Source organism: Staurois parvus, unplaced genomic scaffold (genome assembly GCF_062004578.1).
Source record: "Staurois parvus isolate SC_StPar_1 unplaced genomic scaffold, SC_StPar_1.0 ptg001058l, whole genome shotgun sequence".
NCBI lineage: Eukaryota > Metazoa > Chordata > Amphibia > Anura > Ranidae > Staurois > Staurois parvus.
This window is the reverse complement of record NW_028318854.1, coordinates 1,399,332-1,422,841: the sequence shown is the minus strand read 5'-3', so window position 1 is coordinate 1,422,841 and position 23,510 is coordinate 1,399,332. Positions and strand designations below refer to the sequence as shown.

The window sequence follows — 23,510 nt, the reverse complement described above, 5'->3', positions numbered from 1 at the left end:
ATTTCGGGCTTTGTTATTTCCCCCATTTCTGTTTACATCTGGTCAGGAAGGAATAAGACATAAAAAGGAAAAAGAAAGATATTGTGAAGAAAGTTTTGTATCCTTGTGGTCTCTGTTTTGTTTACCATTTCTATTATTCTGTTTATTACGGGATCTGCGTATCCACGGTGTTCTATTTATGTGTAATCCTGCTGTTGCAGTAATGTCATTGTGGATTCTGTAAGTACTGCTCCATTTTCTCTATTATCTTGAGAATAAAAGTTGTTTGGATTCAAAAAAAAAAAAGTTGAGGTTTAAAGGTGCCACTAATTTATGTACTGTTCTATGTATCTTCATCTTTTTATCAGCCCCTTTATTCCCCCTGTACAGTAAAACTGAGATTGAGAGATGGAGGGGCAGTACTAGGAGTCTATCAATCTTTGATGTATGCAGATGTGCTGACAGATGGAGTGAGCAGACAGATGTCCTTATTGGCGTGCTGCTCCTCCCTCAATATGCAATCACAGGCTGGGAGCAAGAAGGGCACCTGCTGCTTTCACATTCATCCATTTTTCTTCCTTTTTTGCATTAAAAAAAAAAGAAGTGGAAGAAAAAAACATGTGATGGTGTATTCCTATGGAACAGTGTGTTTTTTAAAATCCTGCTTGCTGCATTTTTAGTGCGGTAAAAAAAACGTATCTGTGTTTTTGCTACGGATCATTGTGAAAGTAGTCTAACCGTGGCAGAGAAGAGAGAAGTGACAAACTTAGTTGCGCTGTCTGGCAGGGCTTTGTACATCTCAGAAGTGGATAGACAGAAATACAAATCCTTTAGCAGGTAAAACAGTCCAAAAATATCCATTTCAACTGTAGTTATTTTTACCAGAGCGCAGCTACGTATTTATTTATAACTCATCAAATAGTGCAGGTAATTTATTAAACCCACAACAGTAAAATCAGTCTGTAAAGCATGCTTGTTATACTCACTGTGGAACCTAAGGGGTTAATCCTCCGCATTGTGTAAAAAGGATGTTTGATCATGTCTTCTCTGATCCTGCCCTTCTACTTTCCCCAATCCATCTCCTGATAGAACAGAGCCTTGGAGGCAAGATGCACATGCTCAGTTTGGTGTGTATTGCTAAAGAGTTTTTTTTTTTTCTTGGGAGAGCGCATGTGATCAGCACAGGGCCAATCGGCACTGTCTAGACAGAGGGTCAGGAGTCCTACAGCCTCACAGGACAAACAGGGGAGAATGAAAACTCCTCCTGCAAGCTTTAACCAGTGACTGCTAGACACTGATATAAATCACAAGACTGCTCTAACGGCTGATGAAAAAAGCTATTTAGCAGTTTATATTTACTAAAATAATGGCATTTTCATGTCTTGTGTACTGTGGAAGAGCAGATATAGTGAATGCAAAGTCCTGGGTTTAGTAACACTTTAATTTTAATTCATATTCTTTTCTTGAAATCCCCTATACAGCAGAGCTCAATCTGGGAGACTTTAGGGTAGGTTGGGAGCAAACTTCACTTGTGCGCAGGAGACTTTTCTGTTTGTTGTTGGGAGGAAATTATGTGTGCTGTATGCAAATGTATTGGAACCTGCTGATAGGTGGGGAGAAGGATAACCTCATCAGTCTGCTGCTGCCCTCTCACTATCCAGTCAGAAGGCTGGTTGTGGAGAAAGGCCACCACTGTATTTCTGAACTCTATATATATAACTCTATATGCTCTATAACTAGAACTCTATAACCCTAAATGCAATAGTCCAGGCGTGAGATGATGAGGGAGTGTACGAGTTGTTTGGTGGTGTCTGGGGTGAGGAATGTGCGTATCTTGGAGATGTTGCGGAGGTGGAGCCTGCAAGATTTAGATAGCAGTTGGATGTGGGGTAGGAAGGAGAGGTGGGAGTCCAGGGTGACACCCAAGACTTTGGCGTGTGGGGTGGGAGAGATGGTGGCGTTGTTAGTAGTGATGGAGAGGATGAGGGGGGGCACGGGGTGTCATTGTATTCCGGATACAATTATGTGTAGTTATTACAATTCAGTGGAATATCTTTTTATGTACTGTACCTTCTTGTAGGTAACTGCTGGTTCCTCTCTGCCGTGGCCTGTCTGTCACTGTGTCCTCAGCTCCTGGAACAAGTTATGCCCATGGAACAAGACTTTGGAGATGGGTATATCGGCAAGTTTAGATTCCAGGTGAAGAAGCAATCTGTAAAGCATTCTTGATTATCCATATTACTTTTTTCTAGCTCTGTATACATGGAAAATGTCCAGTATGTGGTGGAGTCTTCCAACCATGACTACCAACTTTCTGGGCAGACATGGACCACTGCACCAGGAGATCCGCATCAGGGCCTGTATCTTTAACATTCTGGCCCAGTAGGACCAGAATGGAAAACAGTACCCTTTGTTTTTTAAAAAAAACAAACATGTCAAGGGTTATTTTTTAAAAGGTATAGTAAACAAAAGCCTCAGACATACTTAAAAATGTGAAACATATCTAGGAAGGCAAATTAGTAATAATCGTAATTAAAATAAAAATATCACATACTTTCATTGTCAAAGACAAAAATATCAGGACTTTATGCACTGGGATGGTACCAAAACCATCTGGTACCCAAAGCAAAAATGAGCAAAAAGTCAACTGATTCACTGAAAAAAGATAAAATTGTATGTGTGGGCAAAACAAATGAAAAAGTCACATGCATTATATCTCTGCTGTACATACACTTTTTCCTATGTGATAAAAATGCTGCAAGTCCAAAAACAATCCTGCTTCTTTTGCCAGAAATCCAGAGTTCTCCCAGCCTTCTATTTGATATGAAAACACGGCAACTACTACACTGAAATCCCAGGCAGTTTATTTTTCAGGCCTGCTGTCTAGACTACCTCTTCTTACCTCCATGACTCAATGGAATGGAGATTCTGTAGTTCAAGAGCTTGAAGAACTTGATCTTTATGAAACGGACTAAGAGTATACCCCGAGCATTTACACGCAATGTCTGCCATATTACACTGCTAGAATATCTAACAAACCAGAAAAGGAACAGTAATTAAAGTATATGTAAACCCTCACCTTGTAAAATGACCCATTCAGTTTAAAATAGAAATGAAAGGCAAAACATCTATGTATAGATATAAAAACATTATTGATACTCCCCCCCCCATGTCATCACATACCCACTGTTCTCTGCTGCATAAGAAGCTCAGCGAGGAGAAACTGCAGTTCACTGGTCTTCCTAGTGAATGGCTGTGCAAAGAGGGCGTGTCAGGACAAGTCTGATAATTGGAGGAGAGCAGGCTGAGTTCACAGCACAGATTGAAAACTGACCACGCTATGCTCTACTGCTTGATGGGGTCAGTTTTTAACAGAAAAGCAGAGGGACTGGCAGAAACACCAGGGATTTCGCACAAAGGAAGGAATACAAAGAGAACAGGATTCTTTTTCATACAAGTACTTGGTACAGCAGGAACGCATCAGAAATATGAAATGTTGTGTTTACATATTCTTTAATAAATCATAATGTAAAGCGCTGATCAAACCATTGGTGCTATATAAATTCTGTATAATAATAATAATAATAAATCTCTCTTGATATGTCTCTTCTAGTTCTGGCAGTATGGGCGTTGGGTGGAGGTAGTGGTGGATGATCTGCTGCCCACGGTGCAGACCCTGCAGACTGGAAGGGGTCATTACAACTTACTTTTTGTGCATTCTAAGGACAAGGATGAATTCTGGAGTTCTTTGCTTGAGAAAGCCTATGCCAAGTGAGTATTACTAAAAGCACACACTCCAGCCGGTGGGACTTGTAACCCTTCGATAACAAAGTCACTTTGTTTTGCACAGTCATTATATCCGCTTCATCAAGGTAACTGTTGATTCTCCCGAAACCAAAGCTCTGAAGTTCCTGCCTCCTACAAGATCTGTTCTCTGGGAAATTATTCGATGAGAAGCGGGTTCAGACAACATGGCTACCTCCAGCTAGCAATTGTAGTTTCTTGATGCCACAATTAATGTAAAGTTACTTCTACAGGGTTTAGTATAGTGAGAGAGTGTTGGACTATTGCTTTTATGGCAGTGGCCCCAAGTCTTCTGCAGTCCAGCACGCTCCCCTGGACTCTGATCTAATCAACACCACTCTTGCACACTGGGCAGCACTGTTGATCAGAACAGTGTTCAGTGGGGTATGTTAGAGAGCTGTGCTGCTGCCTGCGTGGAACTGCAGCGGTCTGACTTTCCTAGTACTGACAATACATGATTTTTTTTAACAAAACAACTGAATCAGTGTAGCACTTTTCTTTGTGCCAATCACCATCAGCAAAAAACTTTAGTCCTCATGCACACTGAACATTTTTACAGCGGCTGTTTTTGGCGTTTTGACATTTTTTCCTACAGACAGTAAACTCCCCAACATGTTATCCTATGTGTCCATGCACACATAGGCTGCAATCAATGTTTTTTTGCTGGGACATTTTTTGGCTGGAAAAAAACCCCAAAACTAGTGGATCTCTAGAGGTGTTTTTCAGCTGTAAAAACGCTCTAACACCAAAAAACAGTGTTTTGGACTTTATAAAAAAAAACGCAAAAAAAATGCAAATGCAGGAAAACGCTGCTAAACACTAATGCAAAACTGCTAAAACAAGCTGAAAAACTCAAGTTTTTTAACGTGACTTTACACAGCTAACGTAACCAGCGTCAGCAAAATGTCAAGTGTGCATGAGGACTTATGTGCAACATCTGTGTGTCTTTCAAGTATATTCCTTCACGAATCACCAGAAAATATAATTTACTCAAAGTATTAAAATCATAACTACTACTACGAGCGTATTACCTCTGTTACTGCAACCACAGTGCTGTATATACTGTGCTAAATATACAGCAAATTATGTCAAAATAGGTTCCAAAATCCCAAGGCTTTACATATATATAGACTACTATAAAGAAAACAGCTGCCATAACCTCAGTGCTGTGAAAAAATAAAACAATCTTTTAACCCAATATATTATTTTCGGTACTTACATAGCGCTGTCAATTTATGCAGCGCTTTACATATATATTGTACATTCACATCAGTCCCTAACCCTCAAGGGGCGCACAATCTAAGGTCCCTTACTTACACATACTAGGGCCAATTTAGAAAGGAGCCAATTAACCTACCAGCATGTCTTTGAAGTTATGTTATAAGTGATACCAAAACCCCAGTGCTGTTAATAAAAAAAGTTACTGTTAAAATAAAAACAAAAAACCCCCCAACAAACTTTTACATACAAAGTCCATATGTTGATTACCACCAGAATGATTGTCCACAAATTGTGTTAGACTTTCCCTTGATTCACTGCAAACCCAAGTGATCCACCTCTGGGTGCTCACCTCACATGTTGGACCTATAGGGAGAATATAGGTCTAATAGACGTTTCCCTCCTTGGGATGTTTGGTAGACTTTAAATGTTTCCCACACTTTTTAAACCCACAGGTTATGATGCATAGATTCCCTTTAAGGGGTTTGGCTCCACTGCAATGGCTGGGCTTGTTACTCAAGACAGAATAATACCACCAATAGTGCAGTATGTACTTTACAAAAAAACACCCTTTTATTTTACAAATATGCTCTCACATGCAATAAATGAAAAGGACAGCATATTAAGAATTTGGTTGGTTTGTCTCAACCACGGTACCACCTGCCTGGAGTTTGCATGTTCTCCCTGTGCCTGTGTGGGTTTCCTCCGGGAACTCCGGTTTCATCCCACACTCCAAAGACATGCTGGTAGGTGAATTGGCTCCTGTCTAAATCGGCCCTAGTATGTGTATGTATGAATGTGAGTTAGGGACCTTAGACTTTATGCCCTCTGAGGGTTAGGGACTGATGTGAATGTACAATATATATGTAAAACGAGTAAATTGACAGCGCTATATAAGTACCTGTAATAAATAATAATTGTCTGAAAACAACTCACAGATCCTACTTCCGGTTTCAATTCCGTACTGGACATAAAGACGTAAAGCCACTAGGCTCCGCCCAACGTGTTGCATCATAGATTGCATGATTTCCTTAGGGATCCCTGAGCTAGGGAAAGTTAGCCCAGGGTGGCAGTCAGTATAGACCTGTCCCTAGATATAGCCTAATTGGGTAATATCAGCAAAAACCATGTTAAAAAAAACAAAACAAAAGGCACCAATGGTAAGGTTTATATTTTCCTTTTAGGACATTTATGAAAAAAAAAATACTATATTGCATTTTTAGAAATGGCTTCCATAATGTATTCTTTCCCCACCTTAATATCATTGAATATTAATGCAGGGATCAATTGCAGGCTTAAAGGTGGGTACTCTGCCCTACAAATGGGTTTTGCTGGAGAGGCTCTGGAAGACATGACTGGTGGTGTGGTCCAGAGCAGTGATACTAACTGCCCAGCTTCAGAATTATGGAGGCACCTGGACAATATGCTTCAGAGAGGAGCTCTCATCTGTTGTGGAAACACTCAGGTAGGATGTCCTTGAAAGCTTTGAAATTCACATATGGAACAATCTCAGGAACTCCTTTACCTAGTTATTTAAAAAATTGTTACTTTGACCCAATCGAAATGTAGGATGCTGTCATGATACCATGTATGCAGGGCATGCTAGGCTTTCTAATAAGAAAGCCCAGCACTAGTTCTGACTTGTTGAACGATCCTGCTGACTGAGGAGGGTAAGGGTCCCTCCTCGAAGTCATTCAGCTGTCTGTGTGAATGGCCTAATATTCTGTTATTTAGATCTGTTTTCACAGTATAATGGAAAAACTAGCTACGTATATAACCCTGGGGTACAAGACTCATGCATACCACCTGCTATTTGCAATTGTTAAACATAAGATATTTAATGCTTGCGATGCAACATAAACATTTTTAGTGATTACATAGTATATGTAAAAAAGGTACAAAGGCATTTGTCTTCAAAACTGGGACAGTTGGAAGCTATTTCATCATTCCAAACCTCTTGGTTTTGCAGGGAGAAGTTGAAACATCGAATTTGATGGGCATTCTCAGCCACCACATGTACTCGGTGACAGCAACCAAAAATGTAAGCATGGAAAAATGTAAATTATTATTTGATTGAAGATGACAGGTTGGATGATAATCTCAGATGATGTGTAGAGGCCCCAAACCCTCAAGCCAGTTCCAGTCTATGAGGAACAATTGATGAGTGGATTATTAAACCTGACCCTGTTCCCCTTAAGGCTTGGTTTACACTAGTGTGACCTGAAAGTCAAGTGATTTACATAGCGACTTTGCTAGGCAACTTCTTGGCGATTTTCTGGCGACTTGATGCAACTTCAATACGACTTTGATGTGACTTGATGCGCTACTTTCATGACATGCAACTTTGCCTGGGTAATCTTCCTATAATGCCGGATCCAAATCACATCAATATAGATGAGCATCCGACTTGGAGGTGACTTCCATTAAAGTCTATGGGTACAAGTCGGATGAAAGTCACCTTGAAGTAGTACAGGAACCTTTTCTAAAGCTGGAGCAACTTCGGTAGTGATAATTAAGATGACTCCCATTGACTAACATGGTATTTCAAATGCCATGCGACTTGGGGCCTCACAAGTCAGATCCCAAGTCAGGGCAGTGTGAACCAAGCCTTAACAGGCACTGGTGGTGTCTGCCAGTTCCATTCACTTTCCACCACAACAAACACTTTTAACCTGTGCTAGGAAAGGACTCAGTAGACCCAATAGGAATGTTCTGGAATATGCACTGCTTGCTGCCCTCAACAGACCGGGGTGGTCCAAATACACTAGATGCAAATGGAGAAACAGAAAAAGGGCGCACCGACCTAGTGCATTATCGTTTAAAATATTTATTGAAGAAACAAAAGTAAGTATCATACTTACAATAGACATAAAAACACAGGCATGTCAAACTGAACAAGATGTATGATCCAAACAACATCTGAGTCCATACGATGGAACCCTGGATGACCAACTGGCTAACGTGTTTCGAGGACACAACCTCTCTGAGGTTGGCTCTGAGGAAGAGGTTGTGTCCTCGAAACGCATTAGATAGTTGGTCATCCAGGGTTCCATTGTATGGATTGATGTTGTTGTTTGGATCATACATCTTGTTCAGTTTGACATGCCTGTGTTATTATGTCTATTGTAAGTATGATACTTACTTTGTTTCTTCAATACATATTTTAAACATAATGCACTAGGTTGGTGCGCCCTTTTTCTGTTTCTCCATTTCCTTTCCACCCCTTGTCTGTTGAGTAGAACAAGGCTTTTGGGAAAGCCTTATGTTCTATTAATTTAATGTCTGGGTCTCAAAAGTGGTTGATGGCATTAATAGACCAGGGCTATGTGTGTGAATTTAATCTCATGCTACTGAGAAATGTTACTACTTGCTGGCACTCCCTTCGTTTGCTACACATTAAGGTCTCTTTCACACAGGTGTTCCGTATGTCCATTTTTCATCTGTCCATTTACGGATGAAAAAACGGACACCCATGTATGGACTAGCGGATTTAAGCGGATGTCAACGGATGATCATCCGTTTACATCCATTAATGTTCATATCTATTAACATTCGTTATTTTGAATGGAAGAAAACACTTTTTTTCTTTCCTAAAAATAAATGGAATGGACGAAAAACGGATGTAAACTGATCCGTTTTTTTCTTTGAAAAAAATGTGACTGAACTGATGAAAAAAAAGATAATAAAAAAAAACAAAAAAATGGAACTCTCGTGTGAAAGGACCCTAAAATCAATTGGATGCAAATTAGATAATTGTCAACAAATGTTAAAGTGTACTGTAACTTCACTTTTTTGTTGAAGGGATAAAACATCCTATCCTAGTCACTTAATACACTGCAAGAGATTAAAAAAAATAATGGCAATATTCTATCTGTTGGTGTTTAAGTGTAGACAGGCAAATGGATTCCACTTATTTCCTACTTCCTGTGGTCAAGTATAACTTCTTATATGTTAAGTTGGTTTGTCTGTCTATTTTCCCAATATTAACCTTGCTGTTATACTTTGCTTTACTGGGTAAGGTTTACTGGAACATGCTCTCCTAACAGCCTTTTTGCCTTTCCACTGCTCCAACAGTCCTACCCAGCATTGGGAGCAGGCAGTCCATGTCCCAGATTGCAGTCTACAGCCACTAGCCGTGTTGCATGGTGTTCAGTTCCTCCTTAACTAACCCGTTCTGACCCACATGCAATTCAGCAGTATTGCTACTGAGGCTTGGAAAGGATGGCAGCGGTTATGGAACGGCTGAGCCGTGCAAGTCCCGGCTGTTTCAGGGCTCATTGTCAGGCTCTGTCTCTGTTTGTGAAAGTGGTGCTTGGCTGAAGAGGGTTAAAGATGGTATGGGTAGAGGAAAGGGGTAAAAACAGGGCAGCATGGGAGTGGGGGGGGCAAATATGGTTGCAAGGTGTACCACTATTAATGCCTACCCTGGTTACGCCTCTATATCACACACACTAAGGGGTTAAATTACTAAAACCTGAAAGTGCAAAATCTGGTGTAGCTGTGCATGATATCAAATCAACTTCTAACTTGAGCTTGTTCAATTAGACTTTGACAAAAAAACCTGGAAGCTAATTAGTTTCTGTGGAGAGCTGCACCAGATTTTGCAGTTTCCAGTTTTAGTAAATGAGCCCCTAAGGCCCCTTTTACACTAGCCTGTTTTTCAGGCGGATATAATCGGACCCCCCAGTCTCCTCTATGGAGTGGCGGATGTAAACGGACATTTGTCCGTTTACACCCACATTCATCCAATTCAATCCTATCCGCTAGAAACAGAAGGACCCATTCCCTATCCACCTAGCGGATCGGATGGAAGTCGGGGGTGTAAGCAGACAGGTGGTCTGCTTACATCCAACCGCCTATAGGGAAGAGCGGGCTGTGTCTAAGCAGAGCAAACACAGACCAGCCACCCGTTTGCTCAGCGGGGATCAGCGGACAGATCCCGTACTGAGTAGGCACACTCCAGCGGAGCCCACCCCATGTGAAAGGGGCCTTAGACTAGAATCGCAGGCTCACTGACTTTTAAAAGATCCCAGGTATAATTATACATGTACAAAAAGCAGCTGTATTGACTATGCATTACTTCTCCTATCTCTTAATGGGAACCTGTCTCTAGGACCTATGAAAGGTGCCCTCTGCTTCTGCAAACACACTTTTGAGTAAAATCATGAAAATACGGTACAGTAAGCATGTAAATGCAAGCTTTATTAAAATTACATTCAGTAACTAAAATGTTTGCCTACTGGCACTGGCTAATACTCTAGAGCAGCTAGAATGAATTAAGTACAACCAGCCTGTTGGAAAGTTTTCGCTTGATCAGTGCTGTCGGCTATAGCCGGCGTTGCTGATGAGTGTATTCTGACAGCAGGGAACTCTCTCCACTGTCATAATACATTAGCTTCATGGGAGGGTTACCCCATCCACTTTCAATGTGTGGATGGGGTAATATGTTAATTTTATTTTGTTCAACCCACTGGTTGCCTAAGGAGCATTCTTCCCAGAGACCATCATACTAATGTATTGTGAACTGTACATATACCAACTGTTGGTAGGGGTTCCCTGAGCCTGGAAAGTTATTTTAAAGATTCCTCCATGTTAAAAATGTTGAGAGGAGGGGATGTAACAGCACAAACACTGCAGGAAGTCCTGGGAAATAATAGTATGGGGTGATAATGGTGGTTGTGGCTGTTGTATGAAGAGCGTAGGAATCCGTGTGGCACTGAGGGCAAAGCTTCCAAATAAACTGTAGCAGGCTCTGTAGGTAAGAGAAGGAGAGAAGCGTCTCTAAGTACAATAAGCCTCTTTATTAAAGTCTATCTGTAGAAACACTCACATGTGTAAAGTAATAATAAGCATAAAAACCATAGTTAACAATAGTTAACAGTGGGGTGGTAACCAGGGTGAAGAGCCGTCATCTCTCTGCGGTGTGGGGAGGTCAGCTGGAACAGTGTGGTGGCTGGAGGGGAACAGCGGTGAGGCCGGCCACAAACCAACAAAAAAAACCAAACTGTGATGATTGTTGGGAATTGGAGGGCCAAGGATGATGTCAGTATGGGTATGGGCGGATAGGGGTATGGGTTGAGAGGTGTCTGTGTGGTTGATAGTGAGGGAGATCTGGGTTCCATTGGGTGTGGTGTCATCAGATTTAAGTACAGAGGTGGTGATAGTCTGAGATATATTTATAGGGTTTTTTTGTTGGTTTGTGGAAGTGTTGTTGAGAGGTGTTTTGGTGTTGAGGGAGACTTGGGTGTGTCTTTATTATGTGAGCTTGTGTTGCTGAAGTGGTTGGTGTGTTGTGTGGGATTTGATTTGGTGAATCGTGTTGGAATAAGAGGAGGGATGGGTTGTCGTGGTATGGTGTGTTGCTGTGATGTTCTGGATACGGGGGGGGGGGGGGGGGGGAGGACTAAATCCATGAGGGCGGGGATGGTGTGATTCTTCCATGTGAAAACTCTATTATGGTTGTAGTCATCTAGATCTCTTTTAAATTTGGCGATTTTATTGGATACTATGAGGTACTCTTGATGTTTGGTGTTCTTTTTTAGGGTTTTTAGCCACTGTGTGGGTAATTTATGTCCGCTATCTAAGAATTCTTGCAACATGATTTGGATGTAATTTACACAATTTTATTACACGTCATATTTTTCCTCTTTTTTTCTTTTCCATTTTGACATTTTTGAACATCCATGACTTTCCACTATTCACCTTACAATAATGGCTAATCACTGGTTAATTGATTAATTAGACTCGCGCTCCCTATATATTCATCCTTGTCCTTCCACCTCCCCCTGCTTGAAAAAGGAGCGCACTTCCGCCTTCCACGGCTAGTGCATGCTCCGAAACGCGTCACAGTGCACCTTGGGATCTGACGTCATCACGGCCACGCCGCCACTGCGCTCCAGCATGCGTTCCATCTGGCTCTGAGGGAGGACGTGCACGCCGGCCGGCCTCACCGCTGTTCCCCTCCAGCCACCATGCTGTTCCAGCTGAAAGCTGACCTCCCCACACCACAGAGAGATGATGGCTCTTCATCCTGGTTACCACCCCACTGTTAACTATGGTTTTTATGCTTATTATTACTTTACACATGTGAGTGTTTCTACAGATAGACTTTAATAAAGAGGCTTATTGCACTTAGAAGCGCTTCTCTCCTTCTCTTAAAAATGTTGAGAAAGACTGTCCATGAAATACTTATAATGAACTGAGCTTGGTAAATTAAATTGTGTAAATATGTGTACATGCAAAATTTTTTACAAAAATATATTTACAAAACCACTACTATGAGACACGGCATGAGCGATCACAACTTCTAGTGAACATCAAATGAAAGAATGAGAAAGAGACCTGAATTGGTTTTGTAGAATCCCACTAATCATTTCCTCCATGAGGAGCAAAGCAGAGGATTTGTTTCAAGTTGTGTCCTGGTGGCTGTTTATACATTTAACTCCATCTAATACTTGATCGTTTCTTGCAGGTTCAGACCTTGCAGGGGCCAGTATCTCTGCTCCGGGTCAGGAACCCCTGGGGACACACTGAGTGGACTGGGCCCTGGAGAGATGGGTAGGAGGTTTATGTCTGTCATTTGAAGGTGGAGCAACCATAACTGTGGAATTGACAATTGTGTGTGTTTTTGTTTTTCAGGGGACCAGAATGGCAGACTGTGATTGACCCCAAACTGACAGAGAATGTAGTTCTAGAAGATGGAGAATTCTGGTACAAATGTCAATTTAAATGCCATACCACATGTCCAAGATAAATATATAACCTTTATTGATAAATTTGTCTTAATATTGAACATCATTTTCAAAAGGAAATATACTATATGGCCAAAAGTATGAGGTCACTTGACCTTCACACCCATATCTGTTGTTGGACATCCTATTTCAAAACCATGGACCTCCCCATCCCTCCACTTGAGGCTTTAACATCCTTTACTATTCTGGGAAGACTTTTCACAATATTTTGATGTGTGTTGGTGGAAATATGTGCCCATTCTGCGACAAAAGCATTAAGCAGTCAGGTACTGATGTTGGGTGAGAAGTCCTGCTCACAATCAACATTTAAATTCATTCCAAATTGGGATGGCAAACTCATCAAACCATGTTTTTATGGATCTGGCTTTGTGCACAGGGGTACAGTCATGCTGAAACACAATGTGCTTTCTCTAAATTGCTGCCACAAGGTTGGAATCACACAATTGTCTTAAAAGCCTTTGTATGTTGTAGCATACATCACTGGAAACATCTCAAATCAGTCATTTGAAGGGGTGTCCACAGTTAGACTTTACGTGTGATGGCCAGGTATTGACAGACCTTTGGCCTTTAAGTGCACATGGACTCTACTGTCAATTTCGAAATAAAAATAAAAAAGATCTCATAAACGTAAATTGGCTCCATATTTACATATATTCTTAGAGACAATATAGCTTCAGTTGGAACAAAATTCCTTAGCTTCTCCTCTTTGACACAGAAATAAAGCCTACAAAAAAAAAAAATTGTATGACAATAGGAAAAATATCTAATATAATTTACGTACTTTAAGCTCTATTCTGCAATTTTCTTCTGTTAATCATAAACTCGTGCCATGTAATAATTTTTTTGAGTAATGTGTCAAAGGTGAAATTATATCATTTAAAGGTGATGAGATTACTATACTGTTATACCTAATACTAATATTGTGTCTCTAAATGCAGGATTGCAGTTGAGGATTTCAAAGAAAATTTTCAGTTTCTGGAGATCTGTCACTTGGGACCCCAGAGCCTCTTGGAAACTGGCGGTGCTGCTAAACCCTGGGATTATGTGATATATGAAGGGAGCTGGGTGAAAGGACTTTCAGCAGGGGGCAGCCCTACCTCTGGTAATTGACGGGTACCTTCTTCCATGTTCCACAGGTTTCTTGTGTCTTTGTCATTTGAAGTGGAAGAGATAAACCACTACTGTCTTCTTGAAGTGGACCTGTGATTTGTCTATACTGGGACAGGTTCTCTTTACTGTATGGATGTAAGGTACATGTACTTAATTTGCCCCATTTTGCTATTGGCCCACCTGAGAAATACCCGGTACTTCCAAGTATGGAGGATCATGTGACACTCACCCTTCCTCCCCACAATGCAATCCTTTGTTCCTGAATGGCCAATCACAGTCCCAAATGTTGCCATGTTCACAACTTTGCATAAGTTTAAAAAAATATTCAGGAATGTCAAGTTGACTGATGGCAGATTGGTGTGGCGGGGGAGCAAATGGAAGGAACGCTTCCAATCTGAGAGACCTGGAGCAGTTGGCGAAAGAAGAGAGGTCCAAAATTTCAGTAGAGAGGTGTAAGTAACTCATAGGTGGTTACAGGAAGCCATTGATTTCAGTTATTTTCTCCAAGGGCTGTGCTACCAAATATTAAATTGAGGGTGCCAATAATTTTGTCCAGTCCATTTCTGAGGTTATGCATGGAATGTGTTAGATTTGGCTTTTTGTTTCTCCACTTTTTTGGGTCATACCAACACAGACAAAAGAAGTAAACATGAGAATGCCTAAACTTTTGTAATTGCAACAATTTTCAAGTGGTACATTATCTGACAGCAATGCAGGGGTGCCAATATTTTTGACCATGACTGCATGTGCATGTTCCTTGTGGAGTAAACCTATTGCTTTGCCAATGCTGTTGAAGCACAGGCCCAAATAAACTATTCTTTTGTCTGTGTCTCCCCAAACTGTACCATAGCTGCAGTCTGCATGCTGTTTAGGGCTTGTTTGCATGGACATGGCAATCATACCTAGAACATTTTAAAGCTAACCAGTACAGAAAAAATAATGGAGGTAGCCATTGCTGACCTTTCCTTCTGAAAAAGCTGGTTGCCTGGTCTCAAACTGGCCTGGAACGCCTATGCAGACCAGGAATTTTGACTTCACTCTGGATCTAGCTTTGGTTCAGTGACTCAAAAATACAGATCCCAGAAATAGGTAAGGCTAGGCAATTAGCATCTTCAGAAAGAGGACAACAATGACAACCTTTGAATACCTCCTTCAGTAGAGGTTTCCCTTAACAAAAGTATCGTGCAAGTACAAGAAATCACATTTGAATGTGATTCTTATAATCTGGTGAACGGTCATGAGAAACTCATTGCTTGATGTGGGCTCCTGTATTTTACAAATCATCATTGTTTTTTGCTCTGCCTATTAAATAGACCTGGTAGCCTTAAAGCTTGCTTGTGTAACACTGGCATTCAGATGAGTCATTTTTGGTAATTTGATAAAAATCTGCACATCTGTGTTGGAAGAAGGTTTTCCGTAGGAAATTAAGTTTTTAATACTAGTCTAAGAAAGGAAAGGGAAATAATAACCCAGTTGCCCATCTGCACCTTTAAATCATTCATCTCATTATTCAGTATATGGTGAATAGTTGGAATGGTTTTTAGTCATTTCTTGGGCATGATAGAGAAAGTAGGCTAAGTATAATCTTGGAACTGTGCAGGGATTCACAGTTGTATATGCACTAGATCTGTAACTACAATGGACGCATTGGGGTTTATTTACTAAGACTGGAGAGTGCAAAATCTGGAGCAACTCTGCAGAGAAACCAATCAGCTTCCAGGTTTTATTGTCAAAGCTTTATTGAACAAGCTGAAGTTAGAGGCTGATTGGCTACCATGCACAGCTGCACCAGATTCTGAGTGCACCAGTTTTAGGAAATCTCTCCCATTGTGTAACCAATATGGCGGCTTCCAGCAATGATACAAAGGTTAGTGGGGTGGTGCCAACTGAGCTACACCCTGGGAGAGTAGATAAAGATCAAGCAAGCATTATACATACAGTATTTGTTTACATTTATTTGGTAATTTTGTAGAACGGCTGTAGGGTCATTTGAATGGGTAGTATTAAATTGTATGTACAGCCAAAGTTTTTTTTTTGTTGGATAGAATAAGGAAGATTTAAAATCACTCTCCGTATCATTTTCTGCCTCACTGACAATGGTCAGTAATGTTGATCCTGCAGATGCCTCCTACGGGAGTAATGCTTTTATTGCCCTCATGGCTGGAAGCAGCTATTATATATTAAAGGAAAATTACTGTTTATTGGTTTTGGTTCAGTTGTATATATTTCTGCTTAGGTTCGCGTATGTTTAAAATTATGTGCTAACACTGTTACTATTTACATACAAATTTTATTTTGAAGTACATCTTTCTGACCAAGTTTCATGTTACTCCCATATATAGGATATAACATGAAACATGGTCACGGTGCGCAACATCCTACCCCCCACACTTCACTCACATAATATAAACATTCTTCCCCCCACAGATGCTTTTTTTAAAAAATATTTTAATTTGCTGCATCGGCATACCCTTGTCATTCATTCACAGGTATTTCTGAATTAAAGGAGAAGTATAGTCAAAGCTCATTTGGCTGTACTTCTGCAGATCACAGGAGTGCAGTTAGTTCTGCACTCCTGTGACCTGTTTTCAGCCGTCAGCGTGCTAAAGTCTACTGTCGGTTGATGTCACAGATCCGGTCCAGGTGGGGAAAGATCGTGACCATATGGTCGGGATCTACTCAGGTGCTGGACCGTCACCTGGCTCAACCTCTCAGTGATCCGCTGAGATCCTGAGCCAGCCAATTCTGCTTCCTCCACAGCCCAGCACTCCGTGACCCCGAGCCAGCCACTTCCGCCCCCTGCACAGCCCAGAGCTCCATGAGCCCTAGGGGTGGGTGGAGGTTGGGGAAGAGCAGACAACAGTGACTGACAGTCATGGCTCTCTGCTCAGCGGTGTCTGATCGCCAAGTTCTCACTCTCACAGCTGGAGGGGCCGGGGGACAGATGCAGCATTGGATCATTGCTACATCCACCTAGATAAGTTTAATTTAAAAAAAAAATAAAAAATTCCAAAACTTCTCCTTTAAAAAAAGCTACAAATCCCATCTGTCACTGCAGCTTAGGGACTTGTAGCTCTAAATGAAACACAAGTGTGATGACATCATGGTCATACTCCATTAATAACTTCCTCCAGCCCTGTAACTATAGATCCATACTTTGGAATAGACCTTGGTTGCTTGAACCTGTGCATTGCAAACGCAATCCACTGATCAATGGTGTGATATTATGCAGGCTCCAATGCAAAATTTAAAAAAATGTATTATTGTTTTGCAAAAGACGGAATTAGCCTTCAGTACAGGAAACCCCACTGACAATACATTCCCAGCAGAGCTATTCTGACACTGAGGGGCTGATTTGCTAAAACTGGAGAGTGCAAAATCTGGTTTGGCTGTGGTATGGTAGCCAATCAGCTTCTAACTTCAGCTTGTTCAATTAAGCCTTGACAAAAAACCTGGAAGCTGACTGATTTCTGTGTAGAGCTGCACCAGATTTTGCACTCCCCAGTTTTAGTAAATCAACCCCAGTGCCTCATTGATACCTCAGATTTAGGCATTTTGATGTAGGGAGGGTCACTGCTCTCACCTATTCACTTGTATGCATGAATATCAGCTCCTCTGCTTGAGAAACTGAGCTCTGTAAACAACTGACTGCTTTCAACAGAAGACCTAATGTGAGCCTGGAAAACATTAAAGGGGCCAAGAGCTGCATCAGCTGTCTCAATATGACAATACATAAAATTAATGTACAATATTTCATGTGTATTTGGTTTATAAAATGTATTTTCTAGATCTGACCATAATAAAGAACAAAACTATGTACAAAACTACTACACATCCCCTTTAGGTTGCCAATAAATGTTGACTTCTGGTGACCAGGTGGATAGTCCTTTTTCCAGATATGTCTTCTTTGGGTCTCCAGTGATTGCATACTTTCTGTGACTGCGTTCAGCTATCCCATTTCTGGTTGTCTCTTTTCTATGTCACTTTTTCAAGAAATATTGTAATTTTCCAGTGAGTTGGTTTTTCCCATAATATGTCCAAAATAGGACACTATCAGCCCAGTCATCTGTACTTCTAATGAAAGGTTGGGCTTGATTTATTGATGGACCAGTTTGTTTGTTTTTCTTGCTGTTCATTATATTCTTAGAATTCTACTCCAACACCAAATTTTAAAGGCATTAATACTTTTCCTCTCTTGTTTCTTCATTGTTCAGTTTTCAAATTCACAGAGGATGACGAAAAATGCCATAGCCTGGGCTGATTTTTGTCTTTTTTATATTTACAGATTATTATTGGATGAACCCACAATTTTCTCTGTCACTCTCAGGGAATGAGAACACTCCATGCAGCTTTATTGTATCTGTCATGCAGAAACACCAAAGGTTAAGAAAAATCACACAGCGTGTAACTTGTCATATATTTAAGGTAAATTCATGGTTAGCACTGCTACCTTGCAGCACTTGGATCCCTTGTTTGATGTCGGACACTATATGAATGGAGATTGCATATTCTCCTTATGCATGGGTGGGTTTTGTCTGGGTACTCCAGCTACTTCCAATACTCCAAAGACATTCTGGTGGGTTAATTGGCTGCTGTCAAAATTGACCCTAGTATGTAATGTATGTGTTTGCATATATGCATGTGAGTTAGAGATCTTTGATTGTAAGTTCCTTGACGGCATGAGCTGCTATGAATGTACAGTAAATAATATAAATGGTTGATCTCCTGTGCATATGCAGATAGTCATACAAAGAAAAATTCCAAAGAAACTTGTAGTAACTATAGCACAGAGGAACTTGAATGGGGGGGCATTCACCCTGAAGGGTGAAAGAGCCTGTAAGGGTAGTATTGATAGGCAATATGGAGGCCCTGAATTATTGAAGATGCTAAGGCACTAAGCTCCACATTAAGGTGAAAAGAGACACACTGAAGTTCATTCATAGGAGAGGGCAAAAGTGTTTACATAGACGTCTATTAAATGTTTGTGTCTCATAGATTGAGGAATGGCCAGAACCTTTGTATTTTTTTTCTGCTATCTTTTTTTGGGGAGAAGGTTTCTACTCACTTTTTCTGACTTGGTGACAATTGTCATATGGGTCAGGAAGTGAGTGGAAATCTTCTGAACAGAGACACAGACAGCAATAAAAATCCTAATAGTCCCCAGTCTATCAAAAAATGTGAAGTGGAGTTGCACTTTATGGAACACATGCCGCATTTGAATGGAGCAGCAGGCAGAGGGGTGGGGTATGAAGTACAGGCAAACTGGGAGAGTATTCCTAGAAAGAGCTCTCAGACTGCTGTGTTAATATATTAAAGTGGGGGAAAGTAAAATGGACCACATCTGCTCGCTGAAACCAGTCAAATACCTTATTTTTTCCAGTTGACTGAAGAACATAACATCATTGGTCTGTATGGCCAACTGTTTATTGCTCCTATCTGTCTTTGCTCCCATTCATATTGGAGTGATAGATGTGGATTGTCGCTCTGCACAATGAGCCTCTACAGGTTGTATCCACCACTTATTACGTGTTCAATCCCCTGACAAATGTACCAAAGTCTACCTCTACCCAAAATTCATATGTCAGATTTCGATAGATGGCCGTCACCCATTTGGCTTGCCACTCCTGGGGATTATTGTAGTGTGATCTCCCTTTTTGAAACACTAAGTTCTGTCCTTCCTCACTCACCTTTGTGCTGCAAACTTTAGGGTTTATGTACACGAGCATAAGAACTGCTTTTTTTTTTCTACAGGCAAGGCAGCAGAAATGCAAAGGCAGTTTGAAACAGGCCATAAGTACCTGTAAAGGACTTTGCCCATCTACACAAGCCGTTGCAGAGTCAAGTAGTGTGTTCTCACATCTCCTGCGTCATTCTTTATAATGTAATTTATAAATAGTAAATCCAATGGGGAGATTAAAATCCCTTGTAATAGATGAAACACAAAGGGCAAACTGGCTGCGCTTGCAGTTTTTTTTATCATTGCTGGAAACAAGTGGTAGGAAATTTATATTCACTTAAAATAAAAAATATTTTTGGATGATATGTCTAAATGTGTTTATTGGAAACTTATGTGCAATTATTTGGAAACGGAATGTTTCATATCACTGCCTTTTCCAATGCTATGTAAACATGAAAAAAACAAAAATTAATAAAAAATAAGTGGAAAAAAAAATTAAAAAAACTATTTTTGGATCGGCTACCCCTATATATTAAAAAATGTTGTAATAGTTCATGAATAGATGTAGAGGTACTGTTTGCTATAACTTACAGATACCATGCAAGCCGTCATTTGATTTTAGAGCCATTCTTTACTGTGTATTGCAGGGGGATGACACACATGCATATCTGTTTCAAGACAAGCTGTGTTCCTTGCAGCCGATTCTCAGTGCTGGGCCTTGCGCTAATCACAGAGAAGTGGTAATCTGCTCCAGCCTCCCTCCAGGAAACTACATCATCATCCCGTCTCTGGAGGAGTGCAACGAGGGGGAGTTTTTGGTCAGAGTCCTGACTGAAAAGGGAAATTCTCCTAGGTAACTATGACATTGATAGAAATGTGTTTAAGCCCTGGTTCACACTGATGCGGTGCAGAATTTACAGCGTTTTCTGCGCAAATTCCACATCAGAATCGTACCCCGTTCATGCGAACCGCTGCGGGTGTGTATGTTAACAACACCCCGAAAGCGGTCTGCAAAACGCGGTGCGATGCACAGAATCGGATCGCATGGGTGTAAATCAACTGTGGGTATAGGATTATAACTTTTTTTTTTTTATGGTTGAACTGGATGGACTTTTGTCTTTTTTTCAGCCAGATTAACTATGTAAATTCAGTGGCATTAATAAACTATGAATACCTCTGCGATCTGATTCTTGTGCGGACCAAAAAAGGGTCCTGCATGTTTCTGGTGCGGTGCGAATAGAGCCATACAAAATGTATGGCTCCAATTGCACCGCACACAAATCGCATGTGATTTGCACAGGAATCCTTCCTGTGCGAATTACATGCGATATACCACACTGCATATATGTGAACCCAGGCTAAAGGTACATTACCTGTAACACAACCTCCATTTAATTGACTGGAGAAGAATTAGAACATATGTCAGTTCTTTAAAGTGCTGAAAAGACTATACAATCCATTCTATGGAACATTCACTGAAAAGACTATGCAATTTCTTTTACAGTTTTTCAAATCAAGGTTTTACTGATTGAAACTCATGATCCAAAAGTCCTGGTGCAAATTTAAGAGTCTGGCAGGAAAGCAACCTAACCAGGAGCAGTTGTAACAGCAAGGCGGCTGTCACGGTCTGGGTCAGGTTCAGAGACCAGTTGCTATAGCAGTGTTAAGACTTACCTGAAACAAGCAGGATAGGTACACAGGCAGGTCACCCTGGAAAAGGACGCAGGCTCACCTGAGGTGCGGGGTCTAAGCACCAACCGGTTTTCGCCAGAGCTCCTAAGGATGGTAGATGGATTTAGCCGCATGTTACCAGGTCTCAGATCTCAGGATCACCCCACCAGGGAATGAGCAAGCCGGAAACCGGTAGAAGATCGAACAAGTTAAGGATCAAGCAGAAGCGGAGTCAGTCAACAAGCCAAGGGTAGTAGATGAGGATGAGGCAAAATCGTAGTCCAGGAACAAGCCAAAGGTCGGCAGCAAAGGTATAGACGGCAGCAGGAGAGACAAGCAGGATATTGGCTGGTGAAGGCGCAATAATCTGGCAAAGAGGAAATGCAGAGACATGGCTTTTATCAGGAAGTTCATGGGAGGAGCAAGGGGTTCAAGACAAACAGGGCAAAGGCAGGATCATCCAAACAATTGTCAAGGGAGCTGTCCAGCATTCCAGGTGGCACAGCAAGAAGAAACATTCCCTCTCACCGCAGAAGGCCCAGGTTCAAGCCCAGGCTCTGACAGCGGCAGTAAGACGATGGTCCAGAGATGCCAACAGCATCTATCTGCAGCAACGGAATGTGGCCTGATCGGTCTGCACTGAAATGGGGAGGATTCCAGAAAGGATGACATGTCCCTACACTTTCTCTACTCCTCTGGAATCTTTCCCTGATGCAATGCACTGTCCCTGACTGGTGGGTGACCTGTCCCTACTCTAGCCGCTTGCAAAATGCACACCAAACCTGGCAGCTGGGGTCCAAAATAGATTCTGCTTAACCCAAAATGGCCACTGAGGTCACATGGGATGCCAGTATCCTATTAGATAGCTGCCTCCCTGTGACTGAGAAAACCATAGAGGAACTAGGTTCCTCTCAACTTCCTACTCCATTGTCCCTGCAGATGAATACCACCTGCAATGGAGAAAGTAGACTACACCTGCCTACATACTTAGATCTGTAAATCAACCTTTTTAATCTGTTTCAGGGCACTGGAAAACAGCATGGATTGCAAAGAAATTCTGGTAAGTGCAAAGTGCATGTGCAAATTTATGGGGAAAGTTTGGAGTTTAAGTGATACCTTGGTTGGTTACCATACGTTTTTAAAAGATGCAAAGTTTCGTAACATAGTAGGTTGCTTCCTCCAACATTATACAATTGTATAATGCTGGAGGTAGGAAGCTAACTTGCTCCAAAATGTTTCATAACTGAAGCCTGAACCCAGGCAGATATAAAAGACACATACTAAATGTAACACTGTATTCATTAATACACTATTAAAGGAGAAGTATAGCCAAAGCAATTTTGGCTATACTTCTGGGGATCACAGAAGTAATATTCGTTCTGAACTCCTGTGACCTCAGTTTCAGCTGACACCACTGTGCCGCTCCAGGCTCTGGAAAGATCCCGACTTTAATGTCGAGATTCACCCAGATGCCTGGAATGGCAAATGGCTCAGCCTCTCAGCTCCCACCCCCTGCACAGTCCAGTGTTTGAGTGAGTGCTGAAGGTGCAAAGCAGAGAGCTGAAGACCAAGAACTGAGCAAACAGCAGTCTTTGATTACCCAGTTCTCAGTCTTAGAAGCGTGAGGAAGAACAAAAAAGAAAAAAGAAGCGCACCAACCTTGCGCATTACCTCAGTAGCCAAAATTTATTAAATAAAAGAATGGTACTCACAAACAGCGAATAAAAACAGGCATGTCAGTCCTCAAAGGGACTTTAAAGGAAAGATGCAAATGCGGAGCAAATGCAGAGCTGAGGAAGGCTTGTCCTTCGAAACGCGTCAGCTGTACTGAGTGGCTTCCTCCATGATGGGATTCGCATTTACATCTTGCCTTTAAAGTCCCTTTGAGGACTGACATACCTGTTTTTATTCGCTGTTTGTGAGTACCATTCTTTTATTTAATAAATTTTGATTACTGAGGTAATGCGCAAGGTTGGTGCGCTTCTTTTTTCTTTTTTGTTCTTCCTCACAGTTCTGTTTGGGCTTCCCCAGCCTTGGTGTGGAGCTGCACGACCTTAACTATTTCGGTGGTCCCCTCCTTGCTTTTTTGGAGTCTGATTCCATCTACTTACCACCGGTCTGGGTCCCGGAGCGCAGGAGATATCGCATTTGGTTCTCAGTCTTAGAAGCAGCAGGGGACAGATGCAGCATCGGGTCAAGCTGCATCCACCTAGGTGAGTATAAATGTTTAGTGTCCTACCCTGCCAAACAGGGCTGTACCATAGAGCTGTATAAATCTCAGGACTTGATGATCAAAAATA

At 41.4% G+C, this 23,510-nt stretch overlaps 1 protein-coding gene across 4 annotated transcripts in view; it reads left to right on the top strand.

The window, feature by feature from the left end:
• LOC149440710 (calpain-9-like) overlaps window positions 1-23,510 on the top strand; it is a 62,416-nt gene that overhangs the window by 7,033 nt on the left and 31,873 nt on the right. For all 4 annotated transcript variants that reach the window (XM_089658219.1, XM_089658217.1, XM_089658218.1 and 1 more), the window contains exons 4-13: window positions 2,060-2,178; window positions 3,593-3,750; window positions 6,295-6,466; window positions 6,971-7,042; window positions 12,473-12,558; window positions 12,640-12,711; window positions 13,691-13,854; window positions 18,148-18,287; window positions 20,187-20,392; window positions 22,234-22,270. In XM_089658219.1, the coding sequence (XP_089514345.1) occupies window positions 2,060-2,178; window positions 3,593-3,750; window positions 6,295-6,466; window positions 6,971-7,042; window positions 12,473-12,558; window positions 12,640-12,711; window positions 13,691-13,854; window positions 18,148-18,287; window positions 20,187-20,392; window positions 22,234-22,270 (1,226 nt within the window). The remainder of the gene's footprint in view (window positions 1-2,059; window positions 2,179-3,592; window positions 3,751-6,294; window positions 6,467-6,970; window positions 7,043-12,472; window positions 12,559-12,639; window positions 12,712-13,690; window positions 13,855-18,147; window positions 18,288-20,186; window positions 20,393-22,233; window positions 22,271-23,510) is intronic.